The sequence below is a fragment of the Branchiostoma lanceolatum genome, chromosome 3, assembly GCF_035083965.1.
Source record: "Branchiostoma lanceolatum isolate klBraLanc5 chromosome 3, klBraLanc5.hap2, whole genome shotgun sequence".
Taxonomy (NCBI): Eukaryota; Metazoa; Chordata; class Leptocardii; order Amphioxiformes; family Branchiostomatidae; genus Branchiostoma; species Branchiostoma lanceolatum.
Window position 1 is genome coordinate 13,180,373 of NC_089724.1, and position 21,820 is coordinate 13,202,192.

The 21,820-nt window shown below is 41.6% G+C and overlaps 4 protein-coding genes across 5 annotated transcripts in view; 1 reads left to right on the forward strand and 3 right to left on the reverse strand.

Annotated features, from left to right (window-relative positions):
• Positions 1-6,772, reverse strand: part of LOC136430385 (WD repeat-containing protein 11-like) — a 14,945-nt gene extending 8,173 nt beyond the window's left edge. For both annotated transcript variants that reach the window (XM_066420933.1, XM_066420932.1), the window contains exons 1-14: positions 6,577-6,772; positions 5,984-6,053; positions 5,346-5,387; positions 4,977-5,130; positions 4,291-4,464; positions 3,761-3,968; positions 3,220-3,409; positions 2,929-3,070; positions 1,850-2,434; positions 1,469-1,553; positions 1,236-1,342; positions 775-850; positions 411-519; positions 34-160 (exon numbers count right to left, since the gene is read on the reverse strand). In XM_066420933.1, coding sequence (XP_066277030.1) covers positions 34-160; positions 411-519; positions 775-850; positions 1,236-1,342; positions 1,469-1,553; positions 1,850-2,434; positions 2,929-3,070; positions 3,220-3,409; positions 3,761-3,968; positions 4,291-4,464; positions 4,977-5,130; positions 5,346-5,387; positions 5,984-6,053; positions 6,577-6,641 — 2,134 coding nt within the window. In that variant the 5' untranslated portion in view covers positions 6,642-6,772. The remainder of the gene's footprint in view (positions 1-33; positions 161-410; positions 520-774; positions 851-1,235; positions 1,343-1,468; positions 1,554-1,849; positions 2,435-2,928; positions 3,071-3,219; positions 3,410-3,760; positions 3,969-4,290; positions 4,465-4,976; positions 5,131-5,345; positions 5,388-5,983; positions 6,054-6,576) is intronic.
• A 33-nt stretch (positions 6,773-6,805) lies between these two features.
• On the forward strand, positions 6,806-12,132 carry LOC136430393 (phospholipid phosphatase 4-like). The gene is made up of 7 exons (XM_066420945.1): positions 6,806-7,214; positions 7,732-7,840; positions 8,132-8,219; positions 8,344-8,407; positions 8,893-9,017; positions 9,160-9,330; positions 11,584-12,132. Exons 1-7 carry the CDS (start codon positions 7,114-7,116, stop codon positions 11,784-11,786), a joined length of 861 nt encoding a protein of 286 aa, XP_066277042.1. The 5' UTR covers positions 6,806-7,113; the 3' UTR covers positions 11,787-12,132.
• Positions 9,374-11,219, reverse strand: LOC136430391 (intelectin-1-like). Its single transcript, XM_066420944.1, is given in 2 exon segments — positions 9,374-10,523; positions 10,526-11,219. Coding segments are annotated over 2 exon segments (1,119 nt in total). The 5' UTR covers positions 10,958-11,219; the 3' UTR covers positions 9,374-9,836.
• Positions 12,133-21,682, reverse strand: LOC136430390 (pantothenate kinase 3-like). Its single transcript, XM_066420943.1, has 8 exons — positions 21,664-21,682; positions 21,278-21,385; positions 17,530-17,882; positions 17,040-17,293; positions 16,444-16,620; positions 15,685-15,808; positions 15,387-15,512; positions 12,133-15,165 (listed from the first exon to the last, which is right to left on the reverse strand). The coding sequence occupies exons 2-8, from the start codon at positions 21,357-21,359 to the stop codon at positions 15,091-15,093; spliced, it is 1,191 nt and encodes a 396-aa protein (XP_066277040.1). The 5' UTR covers positions 21,360-21,385; positions 21,664-21,682; the 3' UTR covers positions 12,133-15,090.
• Between the last annotated feature and the right edge of the window lie 138 nt (positions 21,683-21,820).

Sequence of the window (21,820 nt, forward strand, 5' to 3'; positions counted from 1 at the left end):
TAACAATTGCTATGCTACATGTAGGTAAAATACCTGTTTGTGTCTTAGTCTCAGTTCCAATAGTGGGCAACAACTCCACTGTAGGGGATCCAGCTGCACTTGTGGGGTCCTGGGATAGCTTTTTCTTCAAGCTTTTCAGGTTGTTGGAAGGTGACCACTCCTGTGAATATACTTATTTTTCAATTTGGCTGGCACACCAGCATTTGTACACATACACATACACATGTACATACACATACATTTTGTACTACCTGTAACCTAAGGAGTCATCTCAGAAAACATCTCTCAGAGGGGTAAAAACAAATGCAATACAAAGGGGGATAGATATTACACTAAAAGGGAAGTAGTAATATATTCCTGACAGACCCCTCCCAAGATTTTGAAGTAGAACAGCTGACAGTATGACTGACCAGTGCAGAGATTGTTGGGAAGTTTTTAGGCATTTCCCTCAGAAGAGTCTGGCTTCTGATATCCCACAGTTCCATAGGCTTGTCCTTGAAAACAATGATGGCATATTGTCTGGAACAAGAAAAAGAGCCAGTTAGAGACTGATGACTGTTGAAAATTTGCTGTGCTATTTTACCAATTTGAAAGAGGTTCACAAATAGATCGACACATTGTTGTATATGTCTCTAATTTACTCTACAGTATCTTACAAGATCAAGCGGCTAGACTATACATTCTTAAGGCATACAGCATATTTTCTCTCAAAAGAATGACTGCAACTAAGCTTGCTGTGCACATATGTGCTGCATTTACATACAACATACTCACTTGAGATGTGAGATTCGGACAATCTCTATGGGTGACTCATCGTTCCCCTTGTCTCCCCGAAACAGTTCACTTGAACCTTGGAATAAAATAAAAAAAAGGAATATTCATCATCAACAAGAATTCGAAGAATACGAATCAATGACATAAGTAGCTCTTAACCAGCTGGTTTGGACCATAGCCAAGCAATGATTGTACATATAGATTTACTGGCTTACAACATTGAGAGGGTGTTACATACTGGTAGAGGACAGCAAAATGCAATTCTAAGGGCCAGTTCTCAAAAGCTCACTTCATGGAAACAAAAAAGTTCTACATTGCATCAATTTCAGCACAGCAATCAAATAGACCAGATTTTTTCTTTTTCTTTGCCTAATTGACTGCACATTGGTACCTCATGTGCAGTACAAGGATAAAGAATTCAATATATATGTACATGTACAAGTATTGACTATGTCCCTTACCTGTTTGCAGGTTGACCAGCAGTAGTTCATTCTTGACCAGCCCAGACTGCCCAGGAGACGGGTAGGCAAAGGACAGGAAACTGGTCAGACTAGTCCACTCCAGCCCCCTGTAGATGTGACAGGAAAAGGGTCACTTTATGTCCAAGTTTTACTTCTAACATTATATTGGGGTTCCCTTTTTCAAACAACCAGAATAATTGTGTGAATGAGGAATTGTAGGCCTTGTCTCTCACCTTACTTGACAGGTGTGGATGTTAAACTCCCTCCACAGCAGCCCACTGGACAGGTTGTACACCTGGACAAGACCATGGGAAGAACCTGGGCAGGTGGGAGGGGCAATAGGAGCAAACATTTAACATGTAGTTTGCAGGAAACAGTATATACGTAAAGCCAACAGTACCAGATGAAAATGTGAAAAAATACAATTACAGCATTTAAGGGATTGACATACAGCTGTAGAAGTAGTCACAAAGCTGTCATCTAGAATGGTTAGGCACATGACAATTCATTCTTTTGAATCAACTTCATGGACAAGATCCTGACATGCTAGTAAAATGAATAAATTGAAATTGTATTGAATTGACCATGTGAAAAAGACTGGGGGAGGTTCTTACCAACTGCCAGCAGTGGTCTGTACACATTCCAGTTCTTAGTCGTTAGAGGTGGACACATTTTGATGATCGTGGGGGGTAGTGGCAGTCCACTCAACAGCCCCTGCAGGGTGAATCTGAACACATACCCTTGTCTGTCCACACTGGGTTCTGTTGGGCCATAAGTCTGACCGATCATGTCACATATTGCCATCTTCACATGTGGGACATTGCACGTTCTTGGCACAGAACAGGTTTTGGCAGTTTTTGCAGGTGAGACAGCGGCTGTAGAGGCCTCACTGGAACTGGATGAAGAAGGATACTTGTAGGGATCACTTCCGCTGTCACTAAGAGAAAAGCCCGGGGAGTGCAGCGGCGAGAGGTGTGTCTGTGTGTGGTTAGGCGTGTCTCTGGCCTGTACTAGAGCAGGGACGGTAGTAAGGTTCCAAAACATGATTCGGCCGTCATTCACAAAGATGGCGACAGAGCGCTCGTTCACGGGGCAGGCTGCCATGCCGGTGATCCGTATGTGCTTGGTGATGCGAATAGCCTCTGACTGACAACGCAGCTCGTACGTGACGTCCTGCTCACTCAATGGGCTCAAGTCACCTGTAAAGAGAATCAGCTTCAATAGTCAAAATAATCACTACAGTAGACAGCTTTTTGGTACGCATCCACTGTCATCATCTCAGTAAACAGGCATCATTGCATAATCTTAGAATATGTTATAAAGTGGATATCAAACTTTTAAGGTTTTTACATGATTTCTATCAACTGGCAAAAAGTTAGGTATATTTTCCATAATCAACAACAGGAAAATACTTTCCATTGAAAGGATATGGCTGTTGCAGCCCAGTGACACTTGGAGAACAGTCTATAGCAGATACAGTGTACTAAGCTATACCATCCTAAAATTGAGGCACTGATCTTACATGCTTAATGTGTTAATTGCTATTTCTTCAGACAAAGACTAATGGCTACAAAACTGGCTTCCCTATAACTAGTTGGACTACATTACTGAGCCAATTATGGCACAGAGAATCAAAGTCATGGATCAATTCAAGTGCTTTACATTTGAAGCAAAGATAGCTGCAGTTCCACACCTGTCTGCTGGGAGGCCATGTTGCCAATCTGGTCCACAGGTGTTGAAAATGGCCCCATGACAACTTTTCTCCGCACACGAACGGTCACACTGGCATTCTCATGAAGACACAGCAGGGCATCCCTCTGTCTGCAAGCTACCACCTTTAGATAAGACAGAGAGGCCATGTTTGATAGAAACTCTTCTTCTGCCATTCTACCATCTTTACAATACAAACTTACCAGTATCCCATCAATGAGTGTGTATGTGCAAGAAAGGGTAGCACGACAGGATGAATTCTGACCATGTTTACCTGTACAAAAGGTGACCCACTCCTCTCTATAGCGACAATGCCGACCGTTTGTTTAATCTCCAGGTCCAGGATGAGCAGCTCCTTGGAGTAGACAAGCAGAAGGTGGTTCCGGCAGGACCGCAGGTACATCAGCTGGAGACACTCGTTCAACGTCACGGCGTCCTCCCCGGCCTTCGACGTGGGGAACACACTGTCAAGGAGCTCTTTGTTAGTACTGTAAGACACGCAGCACACAGAAAACACCCCAAAGGTCTTAAAAGGCTCCTTGATTTCACTTTCTGTAATAAAATTTGTGACACAGGAAATTTCTGCTACATGCTGCTCTTAATCTTAAGATTCTTTAAAATACCTTCCCCCAATACATTACACAACTGAAGTTAATTCTCCCTCCTAGGTTATCTATAGCAACAAGTAGGGTGTGGGTGGTTCATAACCTTACAGTTCTATGGCCGCACCTAGTACTGTACAATCACTGTCATACTGAGATTACAGGAGCGCTTAAAAGTTACCTAATAACAATAACAATACTTCAGTGCCTTACCTGTCTTTGACATCTCCCACCAGCAGTTTAAAGTTTCTCCTCAGCGCTGAGCGCCCCCCTGTCCTGCGCTCCGACGATCTCCCCCCGTCCGCTGCCCCGGAGTTGACGGGGCTGGCCGGATTGGAGATGTAGAACCGGCGCCCTGTCCCTGCAGGGGGTCTGGACGTCATGAAGTCACTCACAAACAGGATACAGTCATTGGCCAGCACTGGAGGGAGAAAATGTTTACCGTCATTTTATAGTTTCAATAAAAGCTCTCACACTTTTACAGGGCTGCTTCTGTAAAGCCTTTTATTTGTTTACACAGCATACAAACATTGAAATATATTTCTAAACACACCTAACATGCGACAATTACATTTTGTTACATATATATCTACAATGTTCAATATCTACTTATCTTTATAAGTATAAAATTTGATACAATCTTTGGAAATGCTTTAAATGTGATGATACATGTAATCAGACACAGTCATGCAAAGGTATTCCACTCTACAATACTGCAGACACAGTTTTAACAGATATCCTACAGGTCATGTTGGCAGGGTTGAAGGGGTCAAAGGCGAATGACAGCAGAGTCTCGTTGAAGTTCTTTTTCCACAGCTTTGTTCCGGTGTCAGCGTTCCATAGCACCACCGAGCTGGGAGGGTGGATGGCTGCTAGTAACGTGGGACAGGCATCCTGGGTGGACAGCCATTCCAAATCTGGAATAAGGAAAGACAGTAATAAAGACTTCTTTCCTCAGTCAAGTACGACAAGTACGGCCTAATAGCTGTACATCCATTGCACAAGGTTAAAGAGCCTTTATTTGGAACTTAATTTTCTGGCAAGCATTAACTGTCACACAGACCAAAATGTAAAATAAGAAATATCAAAAATAACTCTTCATACTGAACTACAATTCCCAAAGACAATGCAAACGTAAATCTAGGTTAGAATCAAACCAACTCATAACCCATTGACCACACAGACCTGTTTCCATTATATTTCTTCTATCCTATTACAGATGGACATCATGCGGACTCAAAACTACTTAGAATTTGACTTAATCTACTGCCGTGTTACAAGTCCTTAGGGACTTCTATCTCATAGACAAAAATTGAATTACACGGCCAAGCTGACCGATTCAATCATACTGATTAGACAAGTAACAACATTGCATGTCCAAATATTGATCCTATAACCACATAAAGGAAGAACATGACAGATTCCTCACCTTGAACAGGCTTAGTCCCATCATAGAAGTCTGCCCGTATCAGTCCCTGGCTGACATCCCATACCACAATCCTGCCGTGGGAGTCGGCTGAGGCTAGTCGCAGCGTGTAGGGGAGGTTCAGGTCATGGTGGTAGTTCTCACGTGCCCACTTTACCTGTTAAATGTTGTAAAATACATTACAGGTAAAGAGCATGTTTTTATGCTTTTAGTTAACGTTTTACAAATCAAAAGAAAAACAATGATATTTTTGGCTCCCAATTGAAACAGAATAACAGCATACAAAGTAGTGGGGGAAAATGAGCCTTAATCAGGGATTTCAGTCTTACTATAACTATAACAGTATAAGGTTTATAAACTCCTTTGTCTTACCTTGACAACATTGGTCTTGTGTCTGTCAAGGGTCTGAACAACCTGCAAATAACGTTCAAGTACTGTAAATATTCTTCAGCAGTCCTTTACCGTAACACATATATCACGTAAATTCATAATCAGCTAAGTTACTATGGGGAAAACTCTAGTTTTTATATAATGGGAGTACTGGTACATACATTGAAATTGATTGTATTAACAGTTTTATTGTTCTGACTTTGTTGTCATCATTGTGTGTGTTACAAACTCTCACTGTCCAGGACTACCGAGGTATAGATTGCATGTTCCTCCTGCATTACTGGGGGGCTAATCGGTATGAGTGTGTATGTGTGAGTGTTACTAGGGGTTTGACAGCTAACAATATTCATGACAGGTCCCAATGTAAACGGATGATGTATTTCTACTAGCTGCATAAGGAACTAGTAATACAGGTTTTGATCAGCCAGCACATTTTTCAGTTTGCTCAAAATGTTTCCTTTTAACACCTTCATAATTACAATTATGAGACTTACAATTTACCGTGCCCTCTCAAAAGGACTACAATTCTCAACAATAAAATACATACTCGGATCCCAACTCATGATCCAAAAGTGGGACTAACAACTTTAACCATAGCATGCTGCTTAAGATATACCAACCTGTACAGTATGAGTATCCACCACTACAACAAAGTTCTGACAGCCATACGCCAGCAGGCCCGGCCAACCCCTGAAACAACGTTCAACAACAGCATTCACGAACTGCACCTATATCAAATATCTCACAGGTGGACATCGTTTTCTGAACAATGAACGGCTCAAGTAGAGAAACTTGACAATGCATATTTTTACATGCAGACAATGGAAAAAGAAAACAAGTGTGGAGGACATTGATTAACAATCGTTAACTTATTGATTATGCGTCCTGTCGATGAAAACAGGACGAGGCTTACATTATCTAGTGGGCGGGGCGACAAGAAATTCGCAAGGGTGGGAGGACCAGGAAGACGGTGAAGTTCATATTAAATTATTACAGTATCAACCGTTAAATTATACTTTCAGCGGGTTTGAACACACAGAACATGTAACTTGGCCTTACAATCATGACCCAACTATGCACATTCTCTGACACGAACGGTCATGCAATTACAGACATGGGTCCATATTATTGTGGATAAACTAGTTTAAAGTCGAATTCGAAAGAATTATCATGTGACTAAACGAATGACTGATGACGAAGGCGTATCTCTTACCAGTCGGAAGCCCCTTTGTTGTGGTGGTGCAGGGCCCCTGTCAGGGCCATCTGTATCGTCTTCATGCTCTAGACTTTGGTCTTTCCTATCGTTGCAGTTTTAGGATGCCAAGATTTCGAGCAAACCGCACAAAAGAGAATTTTTCCGACGCACACCGGCGAGTTTCCAGCTAAGATCCCAAGTCAGCCATGTTGTTTACAGTGCATGATGGGAAGAAAAGTGTGGGTTGGAAGAAGGTTTCCGGACACGTATGAAATCCGCTGGAATGAGTTTTAGGGTTTTAAGTCGAGTTTAAGTCTGTCAGTGAGAAATATTGTTGTAACACCAACGTGTATGTACCGTTATGGATTTATTAGTCAGTAAAGCTATTGTTGACGTCATGGTTTTTTGGGAAAACTATTGATTGATCATCAGAGGCTTATCCTGGACTAGCCCCCCTCCCCACCCCAACAAACCTGGCCATCTGGCTATATGACAGCTGATGCCGTAATGGTAAATCATTAACACAGACACAGTAGAACGCGACCTTTAGGCAAGATGGACTTTGTATCGGCCTGTCATAGATGCACCATGGCCAGGCAGGCAGCATACATCGTCAGCGAGCTGGTGGTCAGGATTCTGCTTCTGGTCATCTTTCTGTAAGTTCAAGTTGATCGGTTCAACATCAAAGTTCCTGTGGGAGTTAGAGATTTATAACTGATATATCCATAGTATGGCTTCAATGGATGTTTCTGTTGACTCAGGAATCATTGCGGTATAATCGTATAGACTAATACTAGCTATAAATCCAACAAGTGACTAACAGTTCAAATCTAACATTATCATATTTTTTGATAATGTAGTGTATAAAGGTAAAGGTAGTCCCCTAGCCTTTATCTTAAGGCCGTAGGAGCAGTGGGTTGTTATCCACTGGAACTGTGTCTAGGGGTACGGTATTGGAACCCTCCGTCGCCTTCTACCTCCCCAGCTGAACTTAGATACCCATTTTTACACCTGGGAGGAGTGAGGAAAGTCGTAATTAAGAGCACAACATTGGTGGTATGTCTGGGGATTCAAACCCAGGACCTTTGGGTTCTAGGCCAAACACCCTAACTACTAGTATTACGCCAACATGACACCGATGTACTGTATTAAAATCCATGACTCCTGTTGCAGGATCACAGAGGACATGGTTCCCTTTATCCGTGAGATCCAGCCTGAGGAGAGGTGGCTGTACAAGTACCCACACATCCAGCATGATGCGGTGCCAAGCACGGTCATGTTTGTAAGTTGGGGAATATTCCACCCATTTATGATTTATTGTTACAAAGGTACATTATTGGTAAAATCAAGGAGGTTATAACCTTGGTAAAATGATTCAATTATGCTAAATGATCGTAACTTCAGACAAACTTTTATGTCATCAGATACTAGTAGTGACATTTGTGCCATAATTGAAATTGATAAAGTCATTTTACCTGGCATGGCATAACTTCAAATAAGGGAAGTGATTCAGACAAACCAAATCTTAATTTGTTGTCCATGAACTGAAAAGTGATTTCCTTGTGCATTTCAGGCAATAGCAATATCAGCACCACTCATCGTGGTGATTGTTTATTCCACTGTCAAACGAGACAAGATAGAAGCATTCCAAGGAATTCTAGGTGAGTATTTTGAATTGTCACCTATAGGGACTCATTATCTTTTGCAACTTATGAAAATTATGATGTCCTCCAGAGAAACTAGGATAGATAACTTTTGAAACTAAATGTATTTTTGTGATTTCAGCTGTAACCCTGGCCTTGGTGCTGAATGGGGTTGTCACCAACACAGTTAAACTCATGTATGGCAGGTATGTCTACTATTATACTATTTCATAGCATTGCATTGTTAGCATGCATTTTGTGGAGACACAACAGTACAGAATATAGACAACAAGCAAGAGAAGAGAGAAGATGTTCTCAAACTAAGTGTTGTGTTGATGTCCTTTCTTCATTAGCAGCCACACAGTTGAGTACCGGTAGTCATTTATGACACAAACTTGTTTGATTATTCATGTCACATTCCTTGCCATCAACTAATTTTCAAAATGTGGTTTTATAGAGTAAGACTGTGTATTCCTAGCCTGAGTACCAGCCTCCGTAGTGACCGCTGGCACAAAAAAAATTCGCTTGCTAACCACGTGGTTAGCAAGTGAATTTTTTTGAGCCAGTGGTCACTACGGACACTGGTACTCAGGCTAGTGTAATTTCCAAACACCTCTGTATTGTCAATAGAAATACTTTTTAAGCTTTAACCCCTGTCGACTGAACTTGAACACATGTTTTCTCTGCCCAGACCTAGACCGGATTTCTTCTCCCGTTGTTTCCCGGACGGAAAGTGGAGTAAAGATATGAAGTGCACCGGAGATCCTGACACCATCATTGAGGGTAGAAAAAGCTTTCCCAGTGGACACTCCTCATGTAGGTTCTAATCTAACTCTGGATTTTAACTTTGGTCTGTTGTAGATATGTAAACATCAGTTTGACATTTTTTTTTAAAGATACATAACCATATTTGACTATGTGAAATAAGTCAGGCGACCAACATTTTTGTCTTTCTCAGTTTCCTTCACAGGACTGACATTTGCTGCCCTGTACCTAGCTGGAAAACTGCACTGCTTCCAGGGCAAGGGGCGTGGCCAGTCTTGGAGACTACTTCTGGCAGGCTTGCCCCTGCTTGGTGCTACTATGATTGCCGTGTCTCGAACGTCAGACTACAGACATCACTGGCAAGGTCAGAGACTTTATACTGAGACAGATACTCTACATGTCATGGCTGAACTTGATACAATATTTGGGTATATTTTCTATGTTCTATTTTCTTGCATTACTACTGTCTCCTTTTGCATCTGTCAGTAGTAATTTCTTGCAGCTACTTAACAGGTGGTAGAGACTTCACATATTGTGTGAAATTATTGTAATCTCTAATATGGTAACGTTAGGATTTTTGAATATATTTATAATATTGAAATGTGCAGATACTGGAACTAGTCCATGCCTGATCATGCACAGTATCATTCATATGTATGCAGACGCTACATATAAAGTCATTAGATCAGTCACTGGCTCATTCCAATGCTAATTTCACTCAGCAACTTTCAACACCTCTACAACCGAGGTATTTCCTCTTACTAGACATTTGGTCAAAGCCCACTTAAGATATTGGCAAGCGTTGTCATATTGATACTGGAAGTGCGTCAGCTATCTTGGTTCTATTGTGCAGGTAGTACATGTTAAGTTCTAACGATAGAAGAACAGAACAGCTGACTCCAGCTCCAGTAGACTGCTGCTCCAGCCGGTGTGTGTTCCGTAGCCGTCCCAATCCTTGCCTGCAAAGTCCCCACACTGACGAGGGGCTGCTTCTGGCCAGTATGCTGCACCTCCGATACACGCCTGCTCAACGTTGCCTCCATTGTACTTCAGACCTGGACACACAGCATGAGGGGCTCGTTCGTTGTTGAAAACACAGAAGTGTACAAAACCAGGAGTCACCTCAGTGAGAACATTAGGAGCCAGGAGTGACTTGAGTAAGTCTTCACTCCCATTGTCCCAGGTAATGGGAATTGCTGGTCCATTACCTGTCCCACCATTGTAGACTATTGGAAAGTGATCCTTGAAGAGTGAGTAGAGATTGCCACCATACTGCTTTAGGAACCCATCAGTTGTATAGTACCTGAGGTAGGCTGCCGACTTGTACTGTGACAGCGGGGTGTTGTTGGGGACATGCCACAGCATCACGTCAGAGGCGTTGATGCTGAAGTATCCAGGGTTCTTCAGGTCATCGCAAGTCGCCAATTCAACTGAACCAAATGTGTTAAAATTAGCCCAGTTTCCATCCCCCCAGGGGTAGTTGGTGGTGCTCCCCCTTGTTGAAGACCAGCGGTCTCCTGCGGTACACTTTCCGTATATGTCATTCTCATGCACGCTTGCACACTGGAGACAAGAGTCCACCCACCATCAGCAGTTGTCATGTCACAATAGGTCTGGTACACAATCCCTTCTTGGCTGCGAAGATGGTACAGTCCATCCTGTGCTGAATCTACAGTGTCCTTTATTTATTTGCAAGACAGTCCTGGGTCAGCGGCACTTCCCAGCCCGGCCCTCACTCGTTGACCTTCCAGCGAGGATAAACGCTGCTCCAAGTCAGTAATTTTCTTCTTCTCCTTATCAAGATGGCGTTCCAAGCCTTCAATTTTACTGTTGCAGGCATCCAGACATGAGTTGTCATCATGGCCGCTGCAAGCCAGCTTCGGTATGTTGATGACAGGGCTGCACACAAACCTGTCTGCTGTTCCAGAACTTTCTTCTTGATGTCCACGGGTCAGAGGAAGGACGACACACAACAGAAGTAACATTACCATCTTGAACACGGTTTGTCGTGCTCTTGCTTGCGGCTTATGACCAACTAAAGAACAAACTTCACCTAGAACTTGATCTGTTTACCTGCTGAAGTAAGTATTTGTGGGAGCAAGGTCATTACCAAAAGGCTGGAACAGCGTCTGGTTTAGCTCCACTTCCTGGGCATTTTGTCAGAGGTCCAAGACAGGCATATTGTTCTTGTTACATGTTTGTTTTCATAGTATGACAGTATTAATGGCGGTTGTGTTGTATTTAGTAATTTACTAATGTTTTCAGTGGGGTCAAAATTCAAATATGATGAATTTGAATTTAAATTAGCATGACAATAAATATAAGACTTCATTTAAAATTTTACAGATACTTATCATTGTCAAAATATACATTACATTGCTTGTATGTGAAATAGTGACATTTCCGACCAAGTCCGTTGAACAAAATTGCTCCAGGCTTCTGTTTTATTGTTGACAGAGCTCTGTAAGCATTCATTTTGCCACCAATAAGAGTTTCAGTGAGAGGATATAAAATGTCAGATGAATGACTATTGGCAATATTGCTGATATGCTTGATATGACTTCTCTGTAGAAAATTGGTCATAACAAACCTTGAAGTTTGTATCTGTGTGTTTCAGACATTGCTGTGGGATCTGCCATGGGGCTGCTGATGGCATACACTATATACCGACAGTACTACCCTGCCCTCAGCAAGCCTTGCTGCGACATGCCCCATGTAGCCATCACCCCGCTGGCAGACAGTGCTCTCAGTAACTATGATGTAGACCAAGACACTCTAATACAAGTCAAGACCTCAGATTCAGCCATTAAAATGATTTGAAACCAAGAAATAATGTTGCATAACTCTGAGAAGTAGCATGTTTGGTTTTGTAAGAAAAGTGCCAAAACCTATGTACATGCATGGAATTACTTTTACTGGTATGTGGCAAAGTAAAGAAAGATGTATTGTGGGTTTTTTCCTGTATAGGATACAAATATCAGGTATTGAGGATCTTTATTACCCTCCATGGCTTTTATGAATTGTTATATTGTCAGGTTGTCCATTCTTGTAGACAAAATTATTCCATGTTTTTCAGGTGGACTAAATAAAATTAGTGAAGTACATGTCAAGGAACAAAGTTTGTAAACATGTTATCACACATTCCAAATAAACTCAGACCACTGTCTTCATTGTGTATGCACAGCTTTATTCTATACAACCTCTCAAAGAAAAGTGTTTTGTACCTGTTGGGAAGAGATTGGAAGACTATCCACAAATACAGATTCAAGCAAATTGCTTTGAGCCCCTCAAAAACAGTTATCAATGCTTCTGAATAAATTGGATTAACCTTTCAAATTGAGGCATATTGTCACCACACATGCAAGTTTGCACATACCAAAACATGCTGTTTGTCTGACAGTCAATGCCATATCAAGACATCACACCATGTTGTCAAGTAAATGTCAACGGACCCTAGGCAATTCAAGTGTCTCTTGGTATAGCTACAGATTGAAATCCCATAACAAAGAACGCCTTGTATAGATTTGATTGATTTATTCATGTATGTATGTCACTTAATCTAAAAAGTTTTGTGTCCTCTCTTCCCATCAGATAATACACTGCAGAGAGCACAGGTGTTTCCTGTAACAAAAGGTAATAAAAATCCTCCATTCCAAATTCAAAAACTGAGGCATCACATAGCTACTTTTGTAATAAAAAGAAAAGGTGTCTTCACCTTGCTGTTCAAATATGATTACATGTATATGAAAGACTTCGGGAATCATCCATTTATGAATTTACAATCTGATGGCAATTGGTGTTGCACCAAGTAATTTGGTAGCCTACCAGGAGCTGCAATGGTTACAGGGGAACAGTTACAGCACTAGTAAACTAAAGATAGAGAAGGTTGGACATCAGGTTCTGTTCCACCTCAAATTTCTAGTCACAAAGTAACACTGACCAAACAAAGACTTTGGAATTGTCCACTGGCAAACACAAGAATTACTCCATCTGGGGAGTCTACAGAGACGTTTAAAAGAAACAAAGCCTGTTGGGTAGGTTTCAAACAAGTCCAAACAAACTGTTAAGTATCTCTGAGGAGTAGTGACCATCTATTGTGCAAATGGGATAGTCCCAGATATGATGCCCTCTTTGTCCGGACTCCCATCTACAATCAGTACCATATTTACATAATGTAGTTAGGTAATCGTGCTTCCAAAAAGGTTTTCAACATTTACATTATACTGCATGTATAACCTGTTCAAACTGATAGTGGCATTCATGTACAAAACTAATGTAAATAAACAATTATCAGATTTCATAATTCAAGCCCCAGTTGAGCTATGTTGATAAGCATGATCTGTAAGGTTTCGGTTGAAAGTAGAGGCTTCCAGTGACTCACTGAACTATGATTTTTTTACAACACGCCTATTGGTAATAAATTAACACATATTAATCTCTTCACAACAATTATTTACAACATTTGCATCATCCTGATCTGCATCGAGTGTATCTGTAATTGTGCTAATAACCTGATACTGGTGGTAAAGTTTTTCTATAAGCTGGAAGCAAAAAAAAGGGAAAAACCCTGTTATTAGTAGGACTCTCACACATCATCATACAGCTACATCATAATCATCACATTGGTCTCAGGACTATCACTGCCGGACAGATTATAAAAGCATCTTTGGAAACATCTAACATTATAAGTTGAAGCATAGATGCAGGCTTCGGAGCATGCTTGTGATTTCAGATTGGGAATGTTCAACTTCAAACTTACCCGAATCTATCCCTCCCTAGTTTCTCAATTATGTACAACATGCAGAGTACGATATTTTTAAAAGGTGAACAAAACTATGACTATTCTATCCATTAATACCTTAATCAGGTTGGTAAGTCACTGGATACTAGTAACAAAATTCCCTACACACTTGGTTGTGTATAAATAATTCTGGTATCCTGTCACTATTATAATTAGACACACTACATTGTAATTGCAAACCTGTCAAGTCTCCCTTTTTTATCTTATTGTCTTGTTCTTTATCAGACCACCTTCGGATTCATGTAGTTTTTGTTCACTTTAGTAAATGTGGTTTCCAATTTTTTAAGCTCTGGAAAATTTACATATTATAAATCTCCCTTATTTTTCACAAGTTGGATATAACTTATCATACTAATCAGAAGAACTGTTAATGGTATAGCAAAAGAGTATTACACTCTGATATCACACTGGTTCAAACTTGCCAGTGTAAAATGTGTTAAGTGACATTTAGTCTGTTGATATTTCAAAATAGAATATATATGGTTTACAATAAAGACAAAATAATTAGCATAGGTGAGAAATACCTTGCGGTGACAACTCAGCATTTGTATCTGTTACAGTAGGTAGGGAAACTTGACAGGTGCTTATGTCTAACAATACAACAAAATTGTACTGAACATCAATCTTGATCTAGCTGTATCTACCTTTTGTTAAAAAAATGTTCCCAAACTGACCCGTCATCCCCAAAGGAATTGTATGGAAGAGTCACCTATGTGCTACTGCTTATATTGATATGGATGCATTCTTACCCCTACATTACTTTATGTACAATTGCTCAATCAGTTTGAATGCAATGAAACTATATCACCTACATTCTCAAATGATTTTCAGTTTTCTTTACTGATCTCTCAGACCTCTATATTGGTCACTACATCAGCAAAATGTTTGTAAATGGATTAAAATTAAGTTGGATTTGTTCCATGTAACATTGGTACTTACATCTAAAAAGACAACAATTTTGCACTTATGCATGCTAAAAAGGGTTCTAACCACATCTAATTGTCACATTGCCTCCTCACTTTGATTGCCTGGTATTGTATATCTGTTGCCTATGCCCAAGAATGGCCAGCAGGCCTACGTAAGCAAGTAATGTATTTAAAATTGTGGTTCTTGGCTTTTCAGTGCCCTTGTGGTACAAGATTGTGAATACACAACTCTAAAATCTAACTACAGCACTTCCTTTACTAGTAACAGTCAGGTAGAACATTTTTCCACAGGTGTATGTTGGCACATTGCAGAGCAGAGAATGTGTGCAGGTCACAAAGCTGCAGGGGGTCAGACTGGTCCCATTGTGTTGGCAGTGGTATGGAGACTCAGGATTGTTCATTGGTCGACAGGTAGATCAAATGGAGATGTCTTTGTGAGTTGTAGAAGTGCACCTACAGCTCCAAAGTAACCCTGAATCAAACAACATCTTTGTTTGTTCTCCCATGGTATACAGACACACATAAATTTTGGCGCAGTTAACAATAACCATGTTACAACGAAAACATTGGCTAGCAAACACCCTCATACAGATTTGTGCAGCAATGTAAGAAAGCATTTTGGATCACATTTACATGTACCTGGCCTTCAAATTTTCATAATCATTCCCAACCCCATAAACTAATGGCCCTCACCTCATGTTCCAGAAAAAGTGCCTTGAGTTGTCCGCTTGACCAGAAGTCCATGGCATCAGCCAGAAGCTTCATGGAGATGGGGTTCACTCGCAAGAAGTTCCCAACAAACACCACACGTTCAATTTTCTGTTTGAAAAAACATGATTACAATTAACTGGTTACAACTGACCACCATGAATTAGGAACTACAATTTCCAGCATTCAAGGAAATCATGGTGAAAGCTAGATGTTTAAACTACAGTGTCATGTCACATTAGTCCTTAAGTTCTCCCTACTGCGTGCCTGAAGTCATACCTACCTCAGTGAGGGCACACATGCGGGCTATGGAGCCGATGTTGTTAGTGATGGTGACAAGTGTCGCTCGTGCCAGGTCCTCCTTGTTGGCAGCTTCCCTCTTCTCCTTGATGTGCATGTTGCCAAAACTAGACAAACGGAATATTATACGTTCTGTCATCTATTCCTCAAAGGATTGTCAGCCACTATATCTTAAAGCACTCAAAATCTCTGTCATTCATTCCATTGTTGGTCAATACATATACATCTTAAAGCTATATTCTTTGACTTAGTATTTGTAAGCTTACTACTTATAAATATGCGAGACCTCAACAAATACATGTACTTTGCAATAAAGTCTTGATGCATGAAAATATTTTTCGTTTCAAGTCATCCTCATTTGAGGTGAAGCATGATGCTTTTTCAAGTAGCTAGTGGTAGTGCAATGCGGCTTCGCTAGGGCTCGCATTTTTGGCCAAGCACACTGGGTCACCCCTACTCTCCTCGATAAGTGTGTTGGGTTCTTTTACGTGCAGAGGTTTGACGCTTGAGGCTAATGTCTGAAGCTCCCTCATACACAGGGCCGCCGGCTTTATGTCACCATCCAAAATGACGAATGCAATCCTTTACAACATATCTGAGCTGGAGTCGACCCCTAGGATCGAACTCAGGCCCTGGGATCCATGGAATTTGATCCAGATGGCGAAGCAGCGGGGTTGCGTACCGCTTACGCCACAGGGAGTAATCCATGTAAATGACAGTCATGACACAGACCGAGAATTACCTTGATGCAACAGTGTCTCCAGAGAGCGCAAAGCGTGTGTAATCACCACCGTAGATGTCCTTGACCAACTTGTCCACATTATTACTGTTCCCGTTTGCCGCCATTTCTATCGCATCCTCGAATGTGTCACAGCCTGTGAGCAGGCAACACAGCCCAAGGAATGTTCCACCACCAAGGCTGGAGGATAGCAAGAATGGCATTTAAGCAAGAATGGCAAGCTGCCCAAAATGATGATGATGTAGATCTATATTACATTTCATTTACAAGATCTACACAATATACAATTCTCCTTGGGAACAAATAGCAGAGCTTTGAGTAATCTTACCTTTCATAATCATTTTGAACACCAACCATCAGGGCTCTTTTAAGCTTTAATTTCTTTTTCATCCCGCTCACCGTTTGGGAGCCCATGTTGTTGATTTTTGTTGTTTTATCTGTCGATTTACGCATTATAATCACTTTCATGTAATAAAGTTTAGATGGGATGGCATTTTTTGTCTGTCCAAACAAGAAAATTTCGTTCCAGGAATAAAGGGACAGGTTCCTGGAACAGCCTGCTAACCATCTACCTTTAGAGGAAAAAAATTACTATATACCTGGTTCCACTGATTCTCTTGTAGTCGTCCTGCGAATACACAGCAAGGATGCTAACCCCTGACCCTATGTTCACCACGATGTAGGGGTATGGGTTACGGAAGTCAAATGGCATCTTCTCGCACAAGTCCTCTCTCGTGGGGTTCTTATACCAGTAACACTCTGAGCTGCCATTGAATTTATTGGAATCTATGTAGTGGATACCATGGATCAGACAGTCCAGCTCATCAAGCTTGTTCAACTGCAAACCTGCAATCTGAATAGAAACAAGAAAGTTGCAAATGCGATAGCACTGAGCATGAAGCTGGGAGGTCATGGGCTTGCTTCTATTGTCATGATCAGACTGCAACTGTTTTATAAAACTAATTGCTAATTAAGTGATTTTAAAACTTCTAAGGTACTAGCTGTTTGGGGCCCTGCACTACTTTAAACTGTTCTTGAATGTACAATGAAGTTTCGTAAGTATCTTTTCTGTCATCAAGACTGACTCACCTGCAAAAAGTCCTCCTCAAAGCGGTAGGCCCCGCCTCCCGTGGCACAGAAAGTTGTGTGGAGACTTGAGAAGTTCTTCTCATGGCCCATGTGAAGAAAACGCTCCATCCCTGCTGTGGGGAAGCGGATGAAGTGCAAGTTTCCCTTCCGTCCACATAGAGCCAAGTTCTTCATTTCGAGATGAGTGTCCCGTATCCCCTCTTTGCCGTACGCCACATTGGAGGTCAGATATTTACGGATAGACTTCAGGCTGTCTCGTTCTGCCTCAGCCTCATCAGGCGTAATGTCTGTGGGCTCATAGTACACCAACTTGGCCAGAGTTCCTCCAATGTCCATTCCGAACCAGGGAAATGCTGAGACAAAAAAGATGACTTAATACACGAGGCAACAATATGCAGTGTATCTTACACCATGTCACTGTAATACATATTATATGCAAGCCTCAGATGATATTCATGGGAGTTGTCTTGGTTTATCTGAATTTTGTTAGCATTCGTGTGTGTGTGTGTCTGTCTGTCCATCTGTCTGTCAACAGGATAACACGAGAATGCCTGGTTGGATTGTCTTGATATTTGGGACATGGATAGGTCTTGTTTGTGTTGATATTGATGCTGCCTGTAACCAAGGAGGTTATATAGACCTCCTTGCTGTAACTAGTGTAAATTCTATTCATAATCTGGTGGTTCATCTGTTGTATTACTGTAAACGACAAGGTTGAATTTGAAGGGAGAAACTAAAAGCATTTCACTGCCCGACATGTTAGTCTTCCCAAGTATATATATGTGGAAGAAGGTTTTTCTCATATCTACCTCGTAGCTTTGAGTACCGGCTCTATCAATGTTTAACTTGTGTCATGTGTGTAGAACGTGTCTGACACAACCTCTGGACTCATTGAAAATCCTTTGTCAACAGGACCCTTCTGATTTCAGAAAGATGTTGTAGTATTGCTGTTACATTGTGTTCTTGATTGAATTGATGTAAAAACATGATGCAAGATCTTTGCAAAAATACACAAAATCTTAACGAAAAGAGGCAAAGTCTTTGCAAAAAGTTTTTGGGTAAGTCTGCCACTTACATCATTGATCGAATGCATATACATCATTGTACATGTATGTACTTCTTCTTCTTTATGATACCCCCTAACCACCCCTGAAGTGGTATCAAGCCTGATGGACTACGGCAAGCCTGGCCTTAAAGGCCTCCACTGTCGGGGCTTGCACAACATGCCCCCGCAGCCTATTCCAATCTTCAACCGTGCATGGAAAAAAGGAATATCTATAACAATCAGTACGTGCTGAGGTGAGCTTGCATTTAAGGTTACTAGTATGGCTACCTCTGGTGCGTCTGTGGGCAACTGGTATAAGATATTGTTCAGATGGGATGTTGATAAGACCATGGGAAATCTTGGGTATGCCTAAATACCTCACCCGACCTCACCCGACCTCATCCGAGTCTAAAATGCAGTGTACACGGGGCATGGACACTATTTGACGTTCTGGATACGTTAAATATACAATCATAAATGCTAAACCAGCAGAAAACTCAAAGTATTTACCCGTTTTTATAAGTTACTCCGCTCTAACGGGTGCCTCGAAAACCCCATATGGTGCGTATTTGGGTTGAAAACAATGGCGAAACCCCGCGGAAAATAGATCAACTTTGACTCGACAAATCTCGTTTCTGACAAAAGTCTGATTCCTCTGAAGCACTGTAGAAGATTGGTAAACTTGTCACGATACCGGAGACACATTTATATGCTTGATCTTACCTATTTTGACTGCACTACTGACTTTTTCCGTGACCATGATACTCAAAACGGCACGTATCACCCTTCTATCTTGGAAACGTGCGGAGTAACTTACAAAAACTGGCAAATACTTGGAATTTGCTGCTTGTTTTGCATTCACAATTGCATATTTAACGTATCCAGAACGTCAAATAATGTCCCTGCCCCATGTACACTGCATTTTAGACTCGGATGAGGTCGGGTGAGGTCGGATGAGGTCGGGTGAGGTGTTAAGACATACCGGGAAATCTTATAAAGTGTAATTAACTAGACTCTACCAGTCTCCCCCGGTCGCTGGGAAAATAGTAGAAATTGGCCAAATAGAGTCAAATGTTTGAAGGGAGTCGGCTACGGAGATAGGGTCAAATTGGCAACCGAGGAGACTGTTAAAAGTCGGTGCCTTCTTTGATCGGCACTAATCACTATCTAATAGGTGCCAAGTAGCTAAATGATCCTTTTATTGCTCTGCGAGCAGACCGTGACAGAACAGACAAGCCCAGGACAATTGTAACAGGAAGTGCCTAGTCCGTCATCAGAATTCGTTTTGCCCATCAAAACAACATTCTAACACGTTGGGTTGGCCAAAAAAAGGACAAATCTCATTGATATTTGTTACAATAGTTGTACCTTGAAGAACTTGTAACATGTTTACTGACCTTCGCTGATCGACAAGGCAGAATATGGGCTGTACTGTTTCAAAATGGCACCCAAGCCGCACGCCCAAACCGCACGCCCAAACCGCTAGTATCTACCAGACTAACCGCGCAGGCTATAGGGAGAACATTTGCTGGGGGACTTTGGCCGTCTCCGTAGCCGACCACCTTCATATAATTGACTCTATTTTGGTCAATTTCTACTATTTTCCCAGCGACCCGCGGAGGCTGGTAGAGCCTACAAACCGCACGCCCAAGCCGCACGCCCAACTCGGCCCAAGCCGTGATCAGCGGCACTGGACGATGTTTTTACCATTAACTTTAATTTAAGAAGATTTTTAGACGTTTTTAGTGGGTTTATAAGGGCCAAAACATCACTTAGAATAGTTAGTCTGCCGAGAGTAACTGAAAAAGCTACAGTCTTCTGGCCGTGCCCTAATTGATTTATGGCCTAAATGATCTCAACTCCAAAGCTACTACCTTTGTACAGAAAATGACCGGATTAATTTTATTGCCTTTATTCTCGCCGAGTTTAGACAGTCTCCTCGGTTGCCAATTTGACCCTATCTCCGTAGCCGACTCCCTTCAAACATTTGACTCTATTTGGCCAATTTCTACTATTTTCCCAGCGACCGGGGGAGACTGGTAGAGTCTAGTAATTAACCGTGCTTCTCACCTTCTGTCTGCTAGCAAGGGCCATTGTACTTGTGAGGTTCTGATCTACTCAACTAAACTACTGTACTTACTAGTATCAGATCCCCATCAAGTTAAATGACTATTGTCTTTTGAAAGAAGAACAGTTCTTTTCAAGATAATGTTCCTCTCTAGTTAGTGATCAACTGACGGATCCAATGTAGTAACTACATACTAAAGAAGTAGGCCAGGGGTTTATTTTCTAGGGTAATTTACTGTAAAATTGTAGTAACTACAATCCCTGGGTGTAAAGCTTACTAAAACTAAGAAAATATGACACCTTGATACGACTTGCATTCATCTGCATAGTAACCACGCCCCTGGTATGTCATGTACGGCTCAAAACAAACCAAACGTCACGCAAACTCTTAAAGATGATCAAAACGCCAAAGGTCATGTCATCACAAATTATGAAAACCGCAACGTGTCACCTGCACCAAGACGCCAACAATCGATTTGTTAAATGTATAGAATTGTGTTTAGATAGCCCTTGTTTGAATACAAAAAGAAGCTTATGTCCTTGCTATATTAAAGTACTCAAAAACTAACCGATCGCATCATAGTCCTCACTAGCCGGTATTTTTACACAAAATTTGTAAAACCAACGTCAACTTACGCGGCCTGCTCATGCTACCCAGGCGGGGCCGCCGTGTTGTTGGCCCGTCCATCGCAGGCTCGGCGGCTCCGTTCTCGGCCATGACGCAGTAGAGAGAGAGACCTGTTGCTGTAAGGACGCAATAAACCTCAATAAAAACACATAGTGATGTGTCACAAACCGACGTGTCGCAGAGCAGAGCCTACAGGTCGCGGCCGGCGGGTTGTTGACCTTTAACTTTACTAGAGGTGGTGTGACATATACCGACCGGTTTAAGCGCGACTTGCTCAACCGTCCAGATTCCTAGGAGGTATTTTCTCCGGCTAAGCTGGTAGTTTGGTCATCGTTAAGATGGTCGATAACAATTATGAGTCGTCAGCAATAGAGAGAGTTGTCCACCAGCTCACAATTGTGTGGGTCCACATCACCCGAATGTCACACCACTGTCGCCATTTCCAGATTTTTAATGCGTAGACCGCAACAGTATGTAATAAATTTTGATAAGCTTTAGAGCTTATGTGAAGGATAATGATTACAGATGTCACAACATAAAAATGTGATAAT